This window comes from Gambusia affinis, linkage group LG15 (genome assembly GCF_019740435.1).
Source record: "Gambusia affinis linkage group LG15, SWU_Gaff_1.0, whole genome shotgun sequence".
Lineage (NCBI taxonomy): Eukaryota > Metazoa > Chordata > Actinopteri > Cyprinodontiformes > Poeciliidae > Gambusia > Gambusia affinis.
Window position 1 is genome coordinate 7,568,370 of NC_057882.1, and position 22,957 is coordinate 7,591,326.

General features: G+C 39.0%; 1 protein-coding gene across 1 annotated transcript in view; it reads right to left on the reverse strand.

Annotated features, from left to right (window-relative positions):
- The window catches only part of opcml (opioid binding protein/cell adhesion molecule-like), a 148,343-nt gene extending 127,278 nt beyond the window's left edge, over window positions 1–21,065 (reverse strand). Inside the window, exon 1 of the mRNA XM_044140622.1 lies at window positions 20,437–21,065. Coding sequence (XP_043996557.1) covers window positions 20,437–20,594 — 158 coding nt within the window. The 5' untranslated portion in view covers window positions 20,595–21,065. The remainder of the gene's footprint in view (window positions 1–20,436) is intronic.
- Window positions 21,066–22,957: the final 1,892 nt, after the last annotated feature.

A 22,957-nucleotide genomic window follows, 5' to 3' on the forward strand; every position in this document is an offset into this window, starting at 1 on the left:
GTTCTGTAGTCCTATATGTGGGCATGAATTACTCAGGGAACAGAATGAATGAAAATAACCTGCTTTATACTGCTGTACCACCTCCTGAGCAAAAAGACTGGCACTATGAGAACTGATTGAAGAACACACCACATATAGTAACCAGTCCTGCGAGGCACGGCAACAGGTGGTCAGCGAAAAGGGCGCGTGGGTGACGACGACAACAAAAACGTTAATTGTTATTTTCCAACTTCCACAAAAGTAGCCGTGTTTAAGCGATTATAGAAAATGCGGCAGCACAAGTCCATTAAAAGGCTGCTTGCTAAACTTGCTTACAAAATAAGAAGCAAATTACCACTGACTTCTTTTAATTGGAATCTACATGATGTGCTGTTGGAGAGAGAGAGAAAGACAGCACGTTGATGTGAAATAGACAACCCACTGTATCTAACCGGAGCATCTTCTTTGGAGACGATGACCTACTTTTCCCGCACTGCATTTTTAGAACAAGTATTTTTTGTCACAGAATCCATTGCAAAAGCACATCTTAATGCACTCCCTCGTTTCATAAACAGCATGAGATATTAAATACAACCATTAAAGTAGGGGAGGTCAGTAATTAAGCAGTCAGTCACTAATTAATTTATCTCTACATACTTATCTTCGCAGAGCAAATGGGGAATATTAAAATTAACTTCTAGTCTGACAGCCTAAAGGAGGTAAAAAAAAATAAATAAAAAAAATTAGGAAAATCATTAATCACTTAGTTTTCCAAAAGAAAGCAGCTTGTTGCAGTGGAGTCCAACTGCCTACAGGGGTTAATACTGGGCACACATATGCATACTATGATGATAACAGAATAAAATAATAGAATTTAATTATGATTAGTGATTTAGCAATTTGACTGGCTACCTTAAGCCTGCAAGGATAAATGTTAAGAGTTCAGTTCATTATCAAGGCTTTTCACAAACACAACATACAACACAATAACCCTATTTAAGGCCAAACACATAAATAATTTTAGTAGAGCAAACTAAATTAAGCAGTCTGTGGCATCCATAACAGTCAAGTTGAGGTTGTTTTCCTACATCCTGGGCTCTTACATTTGCCACAGTTTGATTTTTTTTTTTCTCTTCTCTCTGTCAGAGCTGCAATATTCACAAGACATTCAGTCCATGTCTGGCCTCAAGTAATCTGAAATCCCAGTCAGCTCTCAAAGAGTCTGGAGGTGAATACGAACCATTCTATAGGTTCAGTTACAGTAACTAAACAATGTCAGCAGGCTGGTTCTTTCAGCATTACAAGCTGAAATTAGCTTTAAGATTTAAAGCTTCTGAAAGCTTCTGTAACTTTATTTATTTTTTTTTATTTATGGTTTTTTTTTTGTTTTTTTACATATTTCATATAAATGTTACTATGTCATGATAATATAGTATGAAACTGATAATGTGAAAAAAAATCCACTCTATGCATAAATACAGCGCTAAGTCAGAATCAACCAACCAGAGCCGGGAGGAGGGTCTTAGTGCTGTCAATCATGCATGTGTATGTGTTGCTCGCACCTTCTCCCTTGCTCTCTGAAGGGCTACAAGACATCCATTTTAGAAAGCCTGCCATGACAGCTAAGGCTAGTAAGCATAGCCAACAGTTTTTCTGTACCAGCAATTTTGGTCTCTGCCATTAGCACCTGACAGCGCTAAGATGATCCTCCTGGCTCAAATTGGATGTGTCAGACTGGGAGCAGTGAATTTCTGCAAATGGCATAGATTTTGCAAATGTGCAGTTCACCTCAAAGTCAGCGTAAATGTTGACCTTTTAAACATTTGAGGTAGTCAATGAACTCCATGACAGATGTGTTATGAACGTTTCTAGCGAATGTTTGCAAAAGTATTCATACCACTTGAACCTTTCCATATTTTGTCGTATTGCAACCACAGTAGATGAAAATGCAGTAGATCCGTGGCTCAGGTGGGGGGTATCTGTCCACAGGAAAACTGTTAGTTGTGAACTGGTCAAATGTGGTCTATTGGAAGAGTGGCCATTATTAAAAGAAAACCATAACAAGTCCTGTTTGCAGTTTGCCAGAAGCCAAAACAAACGTGGAAAAAAAAGGTGCTTTGGTCAGACGAGAGCAAAATTTAACTTTTATGCCAAATGAGTGGCGGAGAATTACCACTGCACATCACTCTGAACACACCATCCCCACTGGATTCCCACCTGACCCTTGACCTTTGGTATGATGCTGGTGGCAGCATCTTGCTCTGGAGATGCTTCTCTTCAGCAGGGACAGGGAACATGGTCAAAGTTGATGAGAAGACAGATGGAGCCAAATACTGGGCAAACGTAGAGGAAAACCTGCTGGAGTCTGCAAAAGACTTTTGAGTGGGCTGAAGGTTCATTTTCCAGCAGGACAACAACCCTAAACATAAAACCCTGCAGGGATGCAGTGGAGTGGTTTAAACAAAACATATCCATGTGTTTCGGACATCCCAGTCAAACTCCAATAGAGAGCCTGTGGCAAGATCTAAAAACTTCTGTTCATCTAATCTGACTGAGCTGGAGCTGTTTTGTAAAGTCTAACAGGGAAATATTTAAATTACTAGACGTGCAAAGCTGGTAGAGACATACCCTCAAAGGCTTTCAGCTTTAACTGCTGAATACTTCTGCACACTGGACTTTTCACAGGTTTTTTGTTTTGTTTTGAATTTCCTCTTCACAACTGTATACCACTTTGTGATGGTCTTTTAGTTTGTTTGTTGTAACGTGACAAAATGTGGAACGGTTCAAGGGATGTGAACACTTTTGCAAGCCACTATAATTAAAATCTGGCCTAAAAGCTCTGCTATGTTTCTTTTTAACTGGAAGGCCACGCGTGTAGGGAAATAAAAATTACAGCCCTTATTGCAGAAAACAAAACTTTGAAGTTGTGGATATGTGAAACACTTCTACAAAGGAGAACAAATTTATTTAAGTGTAATACACCCTCCACTGCGATCACACCACAATATTTAACAAATATCATGCAAAAATGTATCACAGTTACTCCATTAAAAAGTGTTGATGTTAGAATATCTGAAAACCTTCTCCGTTCAATTGCATACAGAATCCTACTAAAAGTGCCTCAGGTATTCAGAAATGTGGTCCAATTAGTAAGGAAATCTTTGGACTGAAGTTTGTCTACAAGTTGCTCCTCTCTATGAATAGGATCAGATGGGTGAGAAGGATGGTAATGTACTAAAAAAAAAAGAGAAGGGAGAGGTAGGTGGGAGGAGGCATTAGAGCGTAAATTGCCTGGCAGAATGTGGCATGAACGGAGGGTGTTCTTGATGAGTATTAATGATATCAGAAAAGTGCAGCCAAACATGCACAGTGGAGAGACAGCGAAGACAGGCTGTAATGGATGAGGCTTACTGAGGGAAGTGGAGGAGCTAGTTGGACTGCAGCACAGCACATAGGTTACTGAATATTAAAAATTAATGACTATCTCGGTGATTTACGGCAACACAAGGGTGCTGTAACCCAACCTGTGTAAGATGGATGTCTTGGGGAAAGCAAGAAGAAGACTGATGCAAACCGTGTGAACTACTAGAGAGTGGGGGCATGGGAGCCTGACCCTTATCCTCTGGTACTTTATATCCAGTCGGTGTTTCTCTGACTGGCGAAATGTTTCCACAAAATCCTTTAAGAAAAAAAAAAAACAAGGAAGCAATAACACCCTTCGCCTGTGCTATGAGAAGCATACCTCAGATTGGGGTTATAAAAATAAAACATGCTAGGTCTGCTATTATCCAACTTTGAATGAAACCATAAACCTCACACTGAGTGGTTACTGAAAGGAAAGAAAAAAAAAAGAGAGGTGGAATCTTTCTCGGCTCATTCTCAGTAAGTGGTACATGTGCAATGACACGCAAAGTCACTGCAGGGCCCTTTCATTAAATACATTTGAATTTCATTTAATTTAGACTATTCAGTTAGATTTTTTTATATTGCACCCGCATCAAAAAAAGTCATTGGGTCCATCACAGAGACACACCCACCATTTAGAGTGGCTTATTAAGCTAAAATATATGTATTTTCTGTGTGAGGAAACGAGAGCAACCACGGAAAATCCACACCTCCACGGCAATACACAAAAACTCTACACAGGAAGACCTGAGCTGAGATTTGAATCCACGAATGAAAGCAGTGCATGCATTTATATCAAAGTGCAGAGATGCGATGGAGTTGTACCGAGTTGTACCGCTGCAACCAACAAGAAGGCACTGAAGGAGACCAGCAGCGAGACGGCCTAAGGCTAAATAATGCCGAACTGAACAAATTGCACCCAAATGTCAAAATTCGCAGAGAAGCATAAATTGAGAACCCTAAAAAGAACATATTTAGAAAGATTATCAGCAAAAAAAAAAAAGTTGATTTGGGGGTAAGTTTCACTTTAAGAATTGACCGATCATCAACAGTGTCAAGGAAGTCTATCGGAAAATCTATTTTATATTATATATATATATATATATATATATATATATATATATATGTGGGAGAGCAGCTGCAGGATCTCGGTCCAGACTTCCACAAGGTCATTCTAACACAGGGGTCTCAAACTCCAGGCCTCGAGGGCCGCAGTCCTGCAGTTTTTAGATGTGCCACAGGTACAAAACACTGGAATGAAATGGCTTGATTACCTCCACCTTGTGTAGATCAGTTCTCCAGAGCCTTAATTATTCTATTCAGGTGTGGTGCAGCAGAGGCACATCTAAAAGTTGCAGGACTGCGGCCCTCGAGGACTGGAGTTTGAGACCCCTGTTCTAACATATGAATATGCATCTTCTCCTCTACTCTAACCAGCTTATTTGACCTTACTAAAGCCTCACCACAGCATGATGCTGCCACCACCATGTCTCGCCATGGCGATGCTGTGTTCAGGAAGTGTGTGGTTTCTTTTCTGCCACACATAGAGTTTTGCATGTAGGTCATCATTTAATTCTACTTTGATCAAACTCGTGCTCCTTGTTTTTCTTTGTTACTGAAAAACTTTGGATTTTCTTTCCGTTTTAATTGAGATATAAAAAACTGTCTTGGACACAGACAGGAAACATAATCTTGTTTCTTAATGGCTGGCTGAGTTTATTAAAATCCCTGATACATGGTTGAGATTATACAAATTATACATGATTCCAAGATTCTGAATGACGTAAATAAGCTCAGTGCCCATTTCTATCATCGTTCCTTCATGCTTGTTACAGGAGCACACCCTTCTCTGCTCATTACCATCATATTACTTTCAGAACTAACTATCTCCCTGTTAGTGGAGCTGCAGTGTATAGCAGTGTTTTGGGTCAGATTGTTGAGCGTGATGAAACAGCGAGGCAGGAGCTTGTTAGCAGCGAATCACAACCTTTCTTTAAAACTGCACTTGAAAATAGAAAAATGCAAAAAGAGAAATTGAAGCACAGCACTGGACACTTTATGATCAAATTAAAGCAACATTATTGTTACAATTTTTTATTTTTATCTGATTTGTTACCACTCGGATTAAAAATATTGTTCTTCAAAATGAAATTATGTCGGTTTAAAGGCTTTCTCTCTGAACAAATACGAGATGAACATGTTAATTCCTATTTACTCTAAGCTGGGTAAATGATTTATGCAGCAGGATGAACCTCCTGAAAAAAAAAAAAAAGATCTTTTTAGCGTCAGACCTGATCAGTGAGAAACAGGTCAGAATCCAAGGGATGGCAGTAATATTTCTGTTTCTTCCTGTTGCTATTCGAGATCTTGTCTCACAGTCAAAATCAGAATCAGAAAACTAATAATATTAAAGCCTTTCATGAATAACATATAACTTCTATCTGCAGATTTCTTTCCCTGCTGTTAAACAGAGGAATATTTTTTTCAAAAAGAGAGACTATAACAATATTTTTGCTCATACAGAATGCTCAGAGCTTCAAGCATTTGGAGCTCATCACCAAAAATAAATTGCCGGAATGGCAGCAGGATCAGGCAAAAAGGTGCTAAGCAGTTAAGAGTTTGATTGCTGTCACACCAGTAAATATTTTTCCATTGCTTATTGAGAAGGTTTTAAATAACTTTTGACATCATTTCAGAAAACCATAACACAAATGATAAAATGATAAAAAAAAAAAAAATAAATAAAAATCAGTTCTCAAACTTTATTCCTGACTGAGAATCTGAAAACAAGTTCACATCGGTGTTATGGTAGGGTTGTCATTCCCAACCCTCCCTCTTGAATGGCAGGTAAGTTGTATAAACTGGTATTGTATTTATTTGTTTTTAGTTGTGTACTTAAGTAAAAATATCTTTACATCACAAACCTGGTATTCTAATGGATGTGTTAGGACGGGTTCTTTTCATCATGAAGTCAAACAAAACAGTCCAGATAATATTACACCCCTGATCCACTGACCAACCTGAAAACCTTTATGATCCTCAAGAAGAAACATGTTCCTGAGCAAAATCTGATGGAGGGGAAAAAATCTGCTTAAAAAAAAATAAACAACTAAAAAGTTTGCTTCATGTTCCTTTGTATGGATGAAAGCCATAAGCAGAAGTTGTCAGGGACATTTGAATTGCTGCTCCATGGATTATGTCTGGCTCGGCTTCATATTTACATTTTGAGTATTGTCAGTGTGCCAATTTTTATTGTTCTCCAGTGTAAAATGCATATTGCATTAAAACCTAGCCTGAGGGCCATGTGAACTGTTGGTGGGCAAAAAAATGTGTGTCTTGGTGTTTTGCCAGTCTGCCTTTCCCCTGCAGCTCCACATCGCCCATGCGTTAAAAAATAAAATGTGTGTTCTTGCAACCTCACAATCGGAGTTGAGTTGACTTTGCTCAAAGATTTTGTGAGAGTCTTCGAGGTGGAAGCACTTCCTGTGTGTGCAATCAAAGAAGATCGGGAAACAGCTTTGAATGAGATGGCTGGCCGATGGGGGGGGAAAAGCAACTGTACCTAAAACCTATACCCACAGGCTTTAGGTATAGTTTTTGAATTGATTTTGGGTTTTATACCAATTAAAACAAATATAGAAAATATATTCAGAGTAAGCTGATTCAACTGTAGAATACTTACCCTGAGTTAACATAAGAATCTAATATTTAATTTACTCATTTTATGGATCTTATTGAGAGGTTCAACATATGGCAGAGCACTTGATAATGAAAAATAAACTAATCAGACATGCTGGATATTGATTTTTCTCTTCCCTTAGTGCCTGCCTGTGCTTAATATCAAGCAGAGGAGGTAAGGATGGCCGGACAAAGTTCTTCAGGGGGAATTGAATTCTGAAATCAGTGGAAGAGGACATTATGTGGTTCAGGGCTGCACAGTGACGCAGTGGGTAACTGATGCGTTGCAGCAAGAAGGGCCTGGGTTTGAATCCTGAACCGGGATCCTCCTGCATGGGGTTTACATGTTCTCTCTGTGCATGCATGGCTTTTCTCTGGGTACCCCCCCGCCCCCACACACACACACACACAAAAAAATATCTTTTTTGCATGTTTAGAAATATCTGGGATAAAACAAGGCATTAAGCTTGGTATTGCTGTTGATGTCTGCATTTAAGAGGCTTTGGCTGAAGAGGTGATGAAGATTTGCCTGCTGCAGAGCAGAGACAGCTCAGTCGAATCTACCGATGTAAGGGTTGTTATTGAGGGAATAACTGTTCTCGGTAATCTTTGGGATTCCAGCAGAGGCTGTTGCTCTCTGTTGGGACTAGCCTAGGCTTTGGATCTGAAATACCACAAGAGTATCAGCTATAGTTTTGAGGCATTTCAAAAGGATTCCTAGAGCTGGATCCCGGAAGCCTTTCAGTCAAGGTTCAGAGACTTAGTTATTATTGTGAGGCTGTAGTTGAAGGTTGTTGCCATGTCTTTTTATTCACTGCTGTTTTCTCTTATGTCATGTTTATTGATAGGAAGCAGCACAGTTAAATTTTCAAGCAATGAACTGAATTTTTAGCATCGTGACTGGATATATAAATATCCAAAACTTAACAACACAGCACAAGAGACAGTCACCCATATGTGATGGGAAATTTACTTCTACTGTTGTTTAATCCACTGTGGATTAAAGATAGTAAACCGCATCCTGTATGCAGAATTCAATTTAGTTTAATGGATCTGTGCTTCAGATATGTCTCAAAAATAGAGATGTTTATAAAATATAAGTATGTAATTTATTGGAAAATGCTAACTCGTGATGCTCCTTTATATGGTTTTTTTTTTTTTTTTCTACACAGAGTGAGAAAAAAAGAAGGTAGTCATATAAAATAGTATTTAAATTGGCTAAGCTTTATTCTCTGAGTTCGGACAGCAGAGGGTTGATCCAGAAAACAAGTTAGTGACCTGAATTGGATCCTGCAGACCAGGAACAGCCAGTGCAGGTCAGTCATTGCGGTGTATCGCATACAGACGGCTGCCTCTCAAGCAACTAAAGTGCTTCCATTTAGATGACAGGAGACACACCTGCAGATTTCAAGTAATAAGTTACTGTCCTCGCTCCATGTTGAGTTACAGGTTCAAAGAGCTAGAAACTGCCAGAACACCTAAAGGTACGTTGCACTTCAATAAAAACAAACAGCCATGGGGTCAAACGTCAGCCGCGGTTCTTGTTATTGGCTTTGCACAGGTGATGGCAGCTGAGCCGAAGGTGAGAAAATTCACTTACAACCACACTGTGTTGCCCTTACAGTGAAGCTCGTTGCTTTCAGGGGAAATAAATCCTTGGTTAAAACCTACCATGGAAGATATTACATTTTCAAGTGATTTAAGTTAGTTGATTTTTTATCCTTAATATTGTTTTAGAACTAATAGATGTTATTGAGCTAATATGCTATGTTAATTAATTAATTAATTAAGTTTGGGAAAAAATTTAATGGCATAGACAACAAGGGTTGGACACAATTACAGGATTTACTAAATGATGTGCAAGATTTTCCCTACGGATATCTGTCAGTCCAGCAAATAATTATTGTGCAATATATTGGCGCAGGAAACAATTGGACTTTTCTTGGACAGAAAACCAGAAACATGCACAGACTTATTTACCGATTTAGAATGCAAAAGTTACAAAAATGTGGAATTAGTTGCCAAAAAATGCAAAGTTGCACATTTGGGATTACTTTGATTTTAAAGGGGATGAAGAGGTAGCTGTTTGCCCTTGCTCTGATTCAGAAAGTACTCAAACAGTCCGGCTGATTACGCTACGCAATCACCAGCCACTGCAACCTATCAACAAGCTCTGAAAAAGCTTTTCACTCACAGAAATACGAAACACGGTTAAATAGGAAGAGGACAGTCCCAGATGGACACACCACACCGAGGCTGTAAATATCTCCCAAAGGAAAATCCATGACAGAAGTGCCAAACTGATGCCACATATGGCAGAAAAACTTACATACCGGTCTTAAGCAAAAGCAAATCTTTAAGAGGAGCTAATGTCGGCTGGTTTGACCACATATTTCCAAGTATCGGCTCACTTGACCGCAGCATGCGCAGACCTTCTGAACTCGTCTTCAGAACCGTTGATAAAATTGTTAACCACCTGCCCACACTGCTAAGTGCAAACTAGGGAAACATGCTTGTTTTCCTCAGCAAAGCAGGAACAATTTTTGTCCAAACATAGTGTGAGCCGTAACATCCAAAGAGCTCAGCCTTGGCCTTATCTGACCAAACTACATTCTTCCAGGTGTTCTGCAGTCAACATTAAATAAACTTTATTATGCTTTTACTTCAGCAGTGAGTGTGGCGAGTGAGGGAATTAAATTTTTATAGCACATTTTCAGCAACAAGGCAATACAAAGTGCTTTACAGGAATAAAAAGGAAATGCAAACAAAATAATAAACCAAAGGAAAGAGTAAAAGAAGAAAAAGCTAATAATGTTGATCCAAAGTAAATAAACTAGAGAGGCCACTGGGGTTAGCTGTGTTACTTAAATGTACCAGTTGTTTTTAGGGTGCTTTCTGAAGGTCACAGTGAATGCTCCTTCACTGTCAGGCAAATCACTTAATAATTTTTTTATTTGTCTGGGTGTAAAATTTTTGAAATCTTACACCCAGGCACCCGACTGTGGCTGTTTTATGCTAAAACATAGCACTGTAACATTTAGAGTTTAATAAGTTACCAGTTGATATGAAATTAGCTGATTTGGGTTTGCACATAGGAGCAGTAACGTTTACTAAATCTATAGCTTCATTTGTGGACTAATTTGCTTTGATTTCTTTGTTTCGGACATCTGCTGTGAATTTTATTTAACAGGAAGCGTAACAATTGCTTAAACTACATGTTCATGCAAATGTTCTGTGCTGTAATGTGATACACAGAGTCTGTTTGGGGTTAAAGACACTACTCTGAACTAGTTATCTTGTTACCTTTGTTATTGGAAGTAACCACAAAAGTTTCTAATCTTGTTTAAACGCTAGACATCTCATTAAAATAAGTTAGAAACATAATGGACAAACAGCCATACTAGTAGAACATTTTAAGTAACATTGTTAAATGCATGTTTGCCACAACATATGACCTGATAGGTATAAAATTAGTATAGAAATAAATTCTTATTATCAACAAAAGTGTTGGACTGCTCATGGATTCACTGGGGATGACTGAACACATAATGTGCTTGCAGCTCTTTCCCTCTGTATCTCTCTACAGTCGACAGAGTCTGTGACACTGCAGCACAGTCGCCTCCTGAAGAGGAAATAATGCAAAGATGCCAAGAACTCTGAGGACACATAACATGATGCCTTACCGTGTCCCCTTATGAACGAAACCTGTTTTATAAAATAATACATGACAAACAGTAACACATGATTTGATTGTACTGGGTTGATTTGAATATCCGCTCTGTTTGTTGATATGAATTGGACTTTAAAGACAGTCTAAGCAGACAGAGAAAAGGACATAGCACACCGTATTGCAAAAAGAGGAATGACAGTGTATGTTCCTGATGATTTATTTATAAAACAAAAGCAAATCTTCCTTCTGAAGCTTAATTTGAATGACAGTGAAAGGCAATTATTCTTGCTCACATCTGCCTAAGTTCAGGTTGGATGTGGTGTCGCTCTTTATATTATAATAATATCTATTTGGGTCTCTCATTAGCTGTCCTAATAATGCAATTTCCTAGAAGAGAAATATTCCCCTGGGAAATATATCAGGAAATTATGAAGCAGATGCTGCAATCATTGATTAAAAGATATTGTCAAGATTACATTCATTATGCACTTATGTTCTAAGCACCATTTCTTTATTATGTAAAGTAGAAATGCTTACCGGGTTATGTTAATTAATTATTAATATAAATGCGTGTTTTTCGTCCATGTTTCACACCTGAAACCTGAAATAGGCCAGGCATGTTAATTAGTCCCATATTTTCATCAGAAGACGAAAGCCTTCAGATTTTAATGTGAAGAGTGTTTACATCAGTAAACAAAAAACATGATCTAATAAAATGTGCCATAAACTGGGAGATGGCTCGATCATTTCAAATCCAATTGCCAAAGGGTTTGTTGTAGATCCTACGCTGTCAACGATTTTTATATTAGGATAAATGTCAGTGGATCTGCTCAAATACCCTCACAGACACAAAGCTAGCGTGTGCACAGTGAGTCGAATCCATAATGAACTTAGACGTCAAATGTCCTTTAAATCCCATTCAGAACCTTTTTCAGAACTTTCTTTCATCTGTACAATGCAGCCAACATCTTTGGAAAATTCAGCCTTAAAATGATGCAGAAACTAGTTCCTTTGTTCATTGCTAAACTACTTTGATTATTTATAATGTTGTCCACATAAACAAAAGGGAAAAAAAATAGCCTTTCTGGTGATCCCAAATTGCTACAACCAGAGATTTGATGACAAGTAAAATAAGAGCTTATATTTCTCAAGTTTAGTTTATCTTGAGAGGTTATTAGTTCAGTTCAGGGTAAAATCTAATTAATCTGTTTTCACATATGACTCTCTGAGTGACCAAATTCAATTTATTATAGGCAGGTGATTGCTTCATTTCTACCCAACAAGCCACTTTTCTATCATACTGTAAGTTTGCTGATGGTAACCTCCATAAACACAATGGGATGTTGAAGTTATGAGACTGCTGTCTGGTGGAACAAGATCTCATTTTGTATCCTGTAGGCAGTCATCAAGCTTTTTTTTTTTTAATGAAGCTTATAGTGAGAATGTTTTTGGTTTATAGTTACTCTGCAGTTTGTTTGCCATACATTTTTTGATCTCCTCTCTTCATTTATTCTATATGCACTTGCAGTTACATCTGCTGTTAACTTTACATTCTTCTTGTTTTCTCCTTCCATAAAAAAAACTTGCCCTACTTCTATGTCTGACTCTTTTTTTTTTTTCTGTCAACTCATCTCCCAGCCGGTACGGTAGATGGCAGACCATTAGCCTTCTTCTTCTTGACGTTTCTCCCAGTTAGCAGCTCGCTGTTGTTCTCCGCCATTGCTCCATATTTGCTCAGGTTGAGGGACTGCAGTAAAGTTAATCTTTGATCCAATTGTCTGTTTACGATCAACTAATTATGATCTCATTATAATGTAACTAAATTGAGTTAGGATTTTATTTTTACCCATGAGTATTGGTATAAAATGCATTGAATAGAGACAAAATATATGTATTACACGTAAACTGCACAAGAAAAATGAAGTGAACTGAACTGAAATAAGCATATTAAACCAAATCTGACCAGATGCACCAATCAGATCACTCAAAGTGGTCAATACAATTAAGTCCAGAATTATTCATAACCCTTTAAATGGTGCCTCAGTCTAGTTCTGTAGGCCACACAATCATGGGAATGACTGCTGACTTGACAGTTGTCCAAAAGACGACCATTAACACTTTGCAGGAGTCACAAAAGAATAATTGCTAATGAGACTGACTGTTCACAGAGCTCTTTGTTCATAGAGAGGTGAAGTGGAAGAAAAGATGTGGTAGGAAAAAAGGGGTACAAGCAACAAGGATACTCGCCTCCTGAGAACTGTGAAACCAAACTCATTTTTAAATGTGGGGAAGATTCACAAAGAGTGGACTGCAGCTGGAGTCGGTGCTTCAAGAACCACCACAAACAGGTATATATATGGCTTCAGCTGTCAAATTCCATGTGTTAAAGATTCGACACGCCGTCAGAAGAGTCTCGCCTGGGACACTTCTGACACCCAACTAATAGCTTTAATAGTTGTTGGTTGGCTTACCAAGATTTTTGCTTCTATTATGAAAGAATGTTGAGAAAGATAATGATAAGATAGCAAAACTTTGTAAAAGGAGTAAGAATTTTGAAGAAAATATCCTTTAAAAATGATGTAAAAAATTATTAAAATCTTTCGCTGTCATTAAAGGGAAAATATTTGTTGGCATCACAGCAATCAAACACTTGTTATAACTGCAATACTTCAATATTTTGCCTCCATAAGAAAAGTCTCAAAAGTCGCTCTTGCTTTAATCTCTACCTCCCCAAACAGATTCTCTGTCATATTTAGGTGTGGTCTTTTTCAGGGTCACTTCCAAACCTCAACATCTGTTCCAGTCAAAAGTGATTTGCTATCCAAATTTATGGATATGGCATGAATAAAGTTGGTCTTGTGTGCCCAGGATTGTTGTAGAATTGTATCTGCTTACTATAATCCATGGTATACATTTGGATTTTCAAAGGCATTGGACATAATAATGAACAGCAACATAAAGAAGAGTTCTGTGTTAGCAGACCTGAACAAGCAACATAAAAAAATACATGTTTAATGTCAGCCAGAGTGCAGCAAAGTCCCAGGTAATTCTTCCATGTACAGTCTAACTGATTTGCTGTAAAAATGCCAGAACTTTGTGGTAAAATAGGACAGCAATAGAGACATGAAACAAATAAGTCTTTGTGAAAGATCTGCAGTTCATCCTGGGGACAAATATGAGTCAGATTTGGACATCAAAGTACAAAACGAAGCAAATCTCCAATGTACTTTCCCCCTGTGTTGTACAGAAAGCATTTGGTAATTCTCTTGTTTCAGCTGAGAAATGCCAAATTTGTAGAAATGTCTTGTTTTGTGCACACTGTAATAAGTGTAATTTGGGCCTGAATCAAATTCTTTTTTAAATCCTGAAACATTTCTGAATACTAAATTAGTTTAGTATTTATTTGAGAATCAGAATAAAATAAAATTAATTTTAAATTAATAAATACACTCCATCTCTAAATGCAGCTGCTCATCAATCCAAATAATTGAGTTTAGGGTTTTACAGCACTTTCAAGGCCGCAGATGAGCAAAATCCAGCATGCAGACTGCTTCAACAAGCAAATGATTATTGCTTTTAGGATATCCTCGCATTCTAGTGCAAAACATATAGTTGTAAAATTCATTAATAAATATAAGGCCTCTTATTGGTTTATTCATTTGGTTAGTTGTTTTTTTCTATAAGTTCATACAAAATGCTATGGATGCAGGCAGCAAGGAGCAAAGAAAAAAGTGAAAAAAGGAGCATTGAGATAGGTTTAGTGCTTAAGTGATTAGTGTGGTAAGCTTATAAAAATATTCTGCAACAAAATGTTCCTCCCACAGGTTAAACAGAATTACCGCAATCAGGATTCCTGCCACAGGATTCTTTAAAGAGGCAGCAGCGGCTAAAAAGATAAAGGGTTTATATAACAGCCGTAAGGTCAGATGAAAACCTGTCCTTTCCTGCTAACTGTCAAAGTGTCCTTTTGTCTCTGTGAGACACCATGCCCAACGTTGCTCCTAATGCTTTCATTGTGGGGGGAAAGTAGTGTAAAGGGGCGAAAAAAAAGACCAAATGTACTGTTAGAAGTTCAGTGAATACAGGCTGGCGTGGGTTAGGTGAAGTGTAAATTGCTTTTCTGTGATCAACTCAATAAGAAAAGCCCTGTTAGCTAATAGGAGGAAATGACTGCAAGTGAGGCAATCATGAGTTCAAGGTGGCTCTGTTCCAAATACGGCTGATGCTTATGCTACTTTCATATTGGCACGAACTGAAAGGCAGATCAGTGTTTACATAAAAATTATAGACGGGAAATCATTTCCCCAAATGTGTCCAAAGACTGATTAGATAGAACTAAATAATGATGACGTGCATACTAATTTGAAAAAGTCTTACCGATCCAATATGTGCATTAAATACAAATCAACCTCACAGCTGTTTTGCTTCCTGCCTCCGGTGCGTGGCCCCTGGCCCCGGGCCCTCCCCCGTGCGCCTGAGCCTCTCCAGCCAGCTGTCCCTCCAAACCTTTGCATCGTTGCCATTTCGGTGCCGACACCCCTCACAGGCAAGGATCACTGCTTCACAGGTATCACAGATATCAGCTCCAGCCGCAGGTTGCTCAGTTCATGCAGCAGTATAGCTGTCAAATGTGTGGACAATGCAATCACATGCCAACTCTGCAGGGATTATTCCCACCCACAGAAGCCAGGAAGAGGCATGAGAATTTTTTATTTTTTTCTCTAGTTCTTTAAACACCATCCAGCCCCTCTGCACCTAGGGAAAGACTCAAAGCAATGTGGGTGGATAAACTCTGCTTCCCTGGGACTGTGTGGCTCCTTCACTGACAACCAGTTCATCTTCTAAGGGACGGCCGGTTGGACACAGTGCGGAGGAGCACAGTGGAGCCTCGGGTCAATGCATTGTCAACTCCCTGGTCCACTTTCAACACCTTTTAACACTGCGCTTGGAATTCAACCCTGTGTCATGGAAGCTGCACCGCTTCTTTGATACCTCGCCAATTGAGAGGGGCCCAGGTAATGGCTAGAAAAAGGAAAGCAGCAATGTCCCAAAATCCAGAGTGAAAGCTGCTGAAGTAATGGTTTTAGAAGAACCAGCGAGTCTCTTCGGGGCTGCTAATCAGTGAAAGCCAGAACAAATCTGGAATGGCTTAGACGGAGGCCAGGAGCTGCACAGACCAGAGGGAAGAAGATGAAGACTAAGCAGATTTTTACTTTAGACATTTGCACCCTCCCTGTGGCGATTTGGTGCATGATGACCCATGAGCCAAAAGATAAGCTGCATAGCTACTTATCGAGCAAGAAGTATGAGGCTTAGCTATACCTTTTGGCCACCTAAATATGTGGCCAAAAGGTGGATCAAATGCATCTCTACGAGTGAGACTATAATGTTAAAGTTGTTGATTTTTCTTTTTTGTAATTTAATTCAAAAAGTTAAACTCCTAAACATGGGTATATAATTTAAGCATTTAAGCCTGACCAATTTTTATGGCTGTCAGATAAATACAAAACCTAAAATCCAGTCTCTGAGGAAATTAGAATAATGCTAAGATCCAAAAATAGTTTAGGCACAAACGCCATATTTGGATGTTGTGGCCAACCAAAATGTGGGGCAGATTCTGGACTTGACAGCTGTCCACAGCAGGCAGTCACTGACCCTCTTTACATGAAGGTTAAGCCATGAAAGGTCACTGCTAAAGAAGTTGGCTGTTACTCATTGGGAAAGTTGAGTGGAAGAAAAATGTGTGGTCGAAAGAAGGTGCACAAGCTACATGGGTAACTGCTGTCATGAGAGGATTATTAAATGAAGCATACCTACGAGGCTGGAGAGATTTATAAGCTGTTGACTGCAGCTACAGTCATAGGTTCAAAAACCACTGCATACAGATTAATCTAGGACATAAGCTACAACTCTTACATTTCTTGTAGTAAGCGTCTTTACTGGTCTAAGAATAAAGCGGACTAGAAAGTTGATTTGTCCTCCAAAGTCATCTTTTTAGATGAAAGAACATTTCTGATTTCACTTGGAAATTTCCAGAGCCTGAGAAAGGACTGATAAGCTCTGGAGATGCTGATTTCATTTTCCATCAGAGTTTGGCACCTGCCCACATTGCAGAAAGTGCTGAAACCTCCTTTGTATCACTGTGCTTAAATGGTCAGTAAACTCGCCAGACCTAAACTCTAAAGCTAATCTATGGGGTACTGTCATGATGAAAATGAGACACACGCAACAATGCAGACAAGCCAAAGGTGTACTGAGTGCATTTAAGGTACGATGCATTGACATCTCGTTCATGATGTCCATGCATCGTACATTAACATTAGGCTGTTAGAAATAACCATCCGAATTTACTGAAATGCTTGAAATCAACCACTCTGTGTAATAAATATATATGTGAGTTTACCTCTTTTAAAATTAATGACAAAAAAATTGATTTTTAATGGTGGTCTAAATGATTGAATAGCAACTGAAAACCGCAGCTTTAGTACTGAAAGCACAAAATTTTAAATCACATACCCATCAAAACAAAATCCAATGTTTTTTTGCTGAGATTAAAAGCCATCACAATCTACAATAACTCTTTGAAGAATCGGAATTAATGAGTTACAACAGCATTTAATTCCCTTTGGGATCAATAAAGCATTTTTATATTGTATTGTTTGAATACCTCGACAAAAGGAGACTTTTTTTTGTTTTTTTTTCAGTAGAATCAATCATGTTATCTGGGAAGGTTTTCCAAAATGCTGGTCTCAATCATTTTACAGAAAGAAAAATGAGTCAGAGCTTGCCAATCTTTTCTAGCTGAAAGTGTCAGATAGATAATTCCGACTTCAAACAGCCCTCGCTTAGCATGAGAAATGTCTAAATCTACAGCAGTCCAATTAGAAAAGATGGAACAAGTATAGCTTGATTGGACTGCTTGCCAGGATTATGTGTACTCTCTGTAAAGGCAACATGGCACGATAAACTTGGTATACAGAACGTTATGTGAATAAATATAATTATTTGGATTTGGTTTGCAGCAAAGAGGGGGGGAAGAGAAGGACAGACCCAATTTGACCCTGGATCCATGATAAGCTACAGAGTCAGCAGCAGAATTGGGGTTTACCACAGGTGCCGAAGATCCAGGAAAAAATGTTTTCTGCAACTGTCTCTTATCCCCTGCTGAAACTGACTTCCCAGCCTGCCCATCTGTCACCTCTCCTGGAGACGTGGGCCGCCCTTCTCTGGCAATACACCACAGTGAGAGCCCGCTTTTTCTCATCATCAGGATGAATTCTTTTTCCGTAAAGGACCTGGGTATTACATCTGGTACGCATAGTTACTACAATAGCTATTGAAACATCTTCAGAAAAACTGAGCGAAAGTTTGATCTCCTTCTATTTAAGCCTGTCGTAGCAGAAATGACTTATAAGGCTCAAATTATACGAAGGCACTCTATAGCTCTATTACTTTCTTCAGTTTACTGGGAACCTAGGCGCTGCCAGAGGAATTTTAGTGAGACCTAACCCTGAGGTTGAAAGCCACATTGGTCCTCCTGACTCTGATATTTGACCATCAGTCAGATCCTCCTCTCAAACACCCCAGCAGGGAAGTGGGATCCCCAGATAATTGAAACACACTATCTTGCGTGTCCTTGAGCATCCATTATGTTATGTTGTTGAGTACTCGACTTATTGTCTGCTTAGTCATGACATTTCACACTTGTTTAAGGGTTACCTTCAGTTCATTTATGTACTGGGTGTGTCATTTAGAAGGTCATGCAGATGTCAAATAGATGCCAGAGGGTTTTTTTTAGAGGATTACGTCTGGAGAAAGTGAAACATCTTCATCTGAGGAACATCAGTCTCCAGGAGTCATTCCCTGATGCTGTGACCTCAGTAGGTTTGGGTCGGGTACTGTCATCCATGATGACAGTACCCGACCTAAGTCACTCTTGCGATGTCACAGTAATTGGATGAATGATTTTTTTTCAGGTACTATTACTTCTTAAACTACCATTCATAAGGTACATGGCATTTCAGTATTGACTGGAGTCTAGTCAGTGTTGCAGTCTGGGTGGTTGAGTTTAGTCACTCTCAGCCAAAGAGAGCACCACCGCCTCCTCCCATGGCTCATTCAGTGGCAACAGTAACTGATGCATGGCATTCTCCTTGACAAGTCTTGGTGGTTTTCTATTCTACTCAGTAGAAATCTGCTTTCTTCAAATCACTTTACTGAGGCCCATTGGTTCCTCATCTAGAGCAAATGCTCACTGATACATTCAAGACGAATGCTGTGCCAATTACCATAGAAGGTCTTCTCACACAGAGACCATGCTGTCGTAAGCAGGATTTTTATATGGGCGGATGTGGCACTCCAGAGTCTTTCACCTCCCTTTGGATGTGCCTTGAGTTAAATAGCATTTACCATCTGGTCCCACAGGACACTGTTACTAAGGAAGCAGTCATCAACATGGTATCTGGCCAAAATACATCCACTTCTACGTCTCTCTGTGAATGTTCCAGACTCTGTGTATCTCTGCAATCTGTTAATGACACTCTGTGACAGTTCGGTGGCGTCTTCCCTCGGAGAACATCCTGCTCAAAGGCTCACAATACCCAGGAACTGCTTATTGACCGTTGGGCGTCGTCTTCATGCTATGTGGCCAAAATTTGGACAGCTTATCGAAGAAGGACCGTTTAACTGCGAGTTGTCATTGATCCCAAAAATGTAGTGGTTGGCACACACATCAGAGAGAATAAAAAGAAAAGAAAAGGCCTAATGAAGATCAACTGTAAAGGTTATACAGCATTTTATTTTATTGTAGAATTTCATAAGAAAAACCATACACACATAGCATAGAGACTAGATAGATAGATAGATAGATAGATAGATAGATAGATAGATAGATAGATAGATAGATAGATAGATAGATAGATAGATAGATAGATAGATAGATAGATAGATAGATAGATAGATAGATAGATCTGGACTTCAGGTTTACATTCCTTTGACATAGTATTGCATTATTTCTGACAGACTATTGATTTTTATTTAGTGGGGCAGATGTTAAAAATTGTTACATACTCTACTGCTTCCAAAACACCCCCAAACAACAGCATCTATAACATGTCCATACTGTGTGTAGGCGTGTGTGTGGTGTGTTAGAGTGTGAGTATTTTTTTGTGTAAGTGGGATGGGTTCGATCAATATTTTTACAGGTGCTTATAGAAGCCTATTGCAGGAACGGAGATAGTTTAAGGAGCAAAAAAAAAAAAAAAGAAGCTGTTCTACGCCCTCATTTCCAAAGGAATCTTTCCAAACTTTTACATTCGCAGCCCATCATCATTTTTACACCTCTGCTGACAGACACTTCATTTTAGTACATCAGCTGTGCATCCTTAGTAAGATATTACCCAAGCAGATCAATAACACTCAAGGGCAACGAGCCCGGCTGTAAACACCGAGTTTAGCACCGGGATTCGTTTATGTCGCACATAGTTAAACACACAACAACAAGCATCTGTGTTCCATGAACGCTATTCTGAGCCGGTTTAACTCCTGGGCTGCTGTGCCTCGGACCAACACACAGCATAAAGCCCAATAGGAGCTCATCGTTTGGGAATAATAATAATAATAATAATAATAATAATAATAATAATAATAATAATAATAATAATAATAATAATAATAATAATAATAATAAAGAGTTCGAGACTTACTTTAACACGGCGCTGTCCCCCTGTCTCACGGTGATGTTGTCCTTCAGTGCAGAATCCCCGCTCCTGGCTGGAACTCCTGCAGGTACAAGGAGTAGCAATTTAAGTCCGAGGACGACCAGGAATTTCCCAGGTTCTGCCAGGTAGCCACACATTCCCATGTTTGTTTGCTTCTTCCTTTTTCTCTTTCTCTCACTGGGCAACTTCCAGAAAATAATAATAATTTCAGAAGAAAACCAAACTTAACGCGGTCGTATATATTCCGTCTGCGTCCTAATCAGCCTCTGCACCTGGCACACAGATTTGCTGCCACTATAGCGCCGGAGAGATCCGTTCTGTCCGGTTCTCAGCAAGACCACCGCGTTTCTCGGAGAAATGCGCGCGGTCTCCTCTGCTCCCGACTGTAATCTCTGTGAAATGGATGCTGAGGCACAGATGCATCAGCCTGAGCTCCTGTACGTTTCCCTCCCCTCCCGCGGCGTCCTTTTCTCTCTGTCGTCGGGGTGAGACGGTGAGAAGCTGAGAGCATTCAGAGCAAGCGGCTGAATCCGCTCACTATCCTTTTTTAATTAAGTACACACATCTCTCTATGTGTGTGTGTGTGTGTGTGTGTGTCCCTCTCTGTCTCCCTCTCTCTCTCTTTTTCTCTCTCCCTTATATCTTGGTACTCTTGCACCAGGAGGACCTGTGGACATACCTGCCAATTCATAGGGGGATTCCACGTTGTGGTCCATGGAACACCAAGCGGTCCCTGTGTGCTGCATATGGGACACTTAAATAACCTGCTACTCATAACCTCTGGCTATTTCCTATTATATACCATGATGGTTGAATCATAGCTACATGCTAATCATCGAAGATTGGAAAGATTTCTAAATATGCACACAAGCATATTTAGCTGCTTTGTCAACCCTGGTTCTCTGGCCAAAGAAAATAATATGCTGATACTGACCTGATGGTTTTACGCTTTTAAATCTCTGACAGGTAATTAATTGTGTGTTTTAAAATATTCATGTGTTAGATTGCTGCTGTAGTGATCATAAAATTTAACCAAGCATTCTAACCCAAGCCAAGAATCATACTTGATCTGCTCTCAGTATCGCTGTCGATACTTTTCACGAGCCAGCAGCCGAAGCTGAACCACAACATGGGGTAAGGTTTTCCTCTGTGGGCTTTTTGTTAACATAGTGAAAATAGACAATGTATTAGGATGTTTGTTTGAAACTTTAAATGTGGATGACAAATTAGTCTCAATTTGTTATTTTTTTAACTAACTGGAATAAAGTGACCACAGAAATACTCCCAGTTTACTTTGGTTGCACCTGCTGAAACCAGAACTTGAACTTAAGTTTTTTTGTTGTTGTTTTTTTTTATCTACGCAGCATAGACATGACATGTAGTCACATTCAAATATGTTCATGCTTCAAAGACATGTCTTTAGTTGTGTGGTAAGATGACACGAAGTAAAGTGATAAGTAGTTACTACAAAAATATGACTCACTGCATCTGATTGGCTTCCAACAGAAAATCCTTTACTGTGACATTTCCTATCCTGTAGTAAATTGCCCAGTACTCAACAGCAATTGAGAAAAAGTTACTCCACTAGTAGTAGTAAACTTTTTTCAGGGGACAGCTGATATTTTATTTTCTAGTTTCTATTGTCCCAGCCTTTTCTGATGTCACTGTGGGCAACTGCCCACATATCCCACATCAAAATTTGTCACTGTGTGCATGTTTTCTAAATATGTTTTTGTGCAAAGTGAAGGTTTTGGAGTACTTAACCAGCACAGACATACATTAAATAAGTGTCAAAGAAAGAGAAAAAAAGTCCTCATCCATTTTAGAAAACAAAACAGATTATTGGTTTATAGATTATTGGTTTGAGATGGACCACACAAGCCAGTTTGAGTACTACAGTATCAAAGACACTAATCCAGAAGCTTCCTAAAATGACCAGGACTGGCTGGTTCTAACTTCTGTAGCTTCTATAACAAGAAAAGGGAAAGGGTGAGTGGATTACAGGGCTGCCCCAAGGCATAAGCAAACAAAGCAGCCGCTTAGGGCCCCAGGGCCACAAAGGGGCCCCCTCAGTGGAGCTGATTTTTTTTAATATAACGATTTCTTTCAACACAATAACAAAAACACACAATTTCATAATGAAGTGATTTGTTTTTACAATATATTTGATAATGTATGTAGAAATCATTATTTTATGAACAAAAAAAAAAAGAAAAGAAATTGCTCTTGGGGGGGCCGTGGTGGCCGCGGTAGGTACAGCACGCTTCGCCGGTAACATGAGCTGCCGTGCAACGTGCAGTGCGCATTAAAACGTCCAAAGCTCTGGTAGAAGATAAGTTGGCAAAACAATGTATCAAAAAGGATTTATCCTTCAGGAAGAAAGAAAAGAAGAATAATATAAAAAAACCAAGGTAAAGGTTTGTTTGAATATGTATTCATAATGTAATGTTTATAAAAGAGATTTGAAAACTAATAATAGAAATAGAAAACTAGCTTTATAGTGACC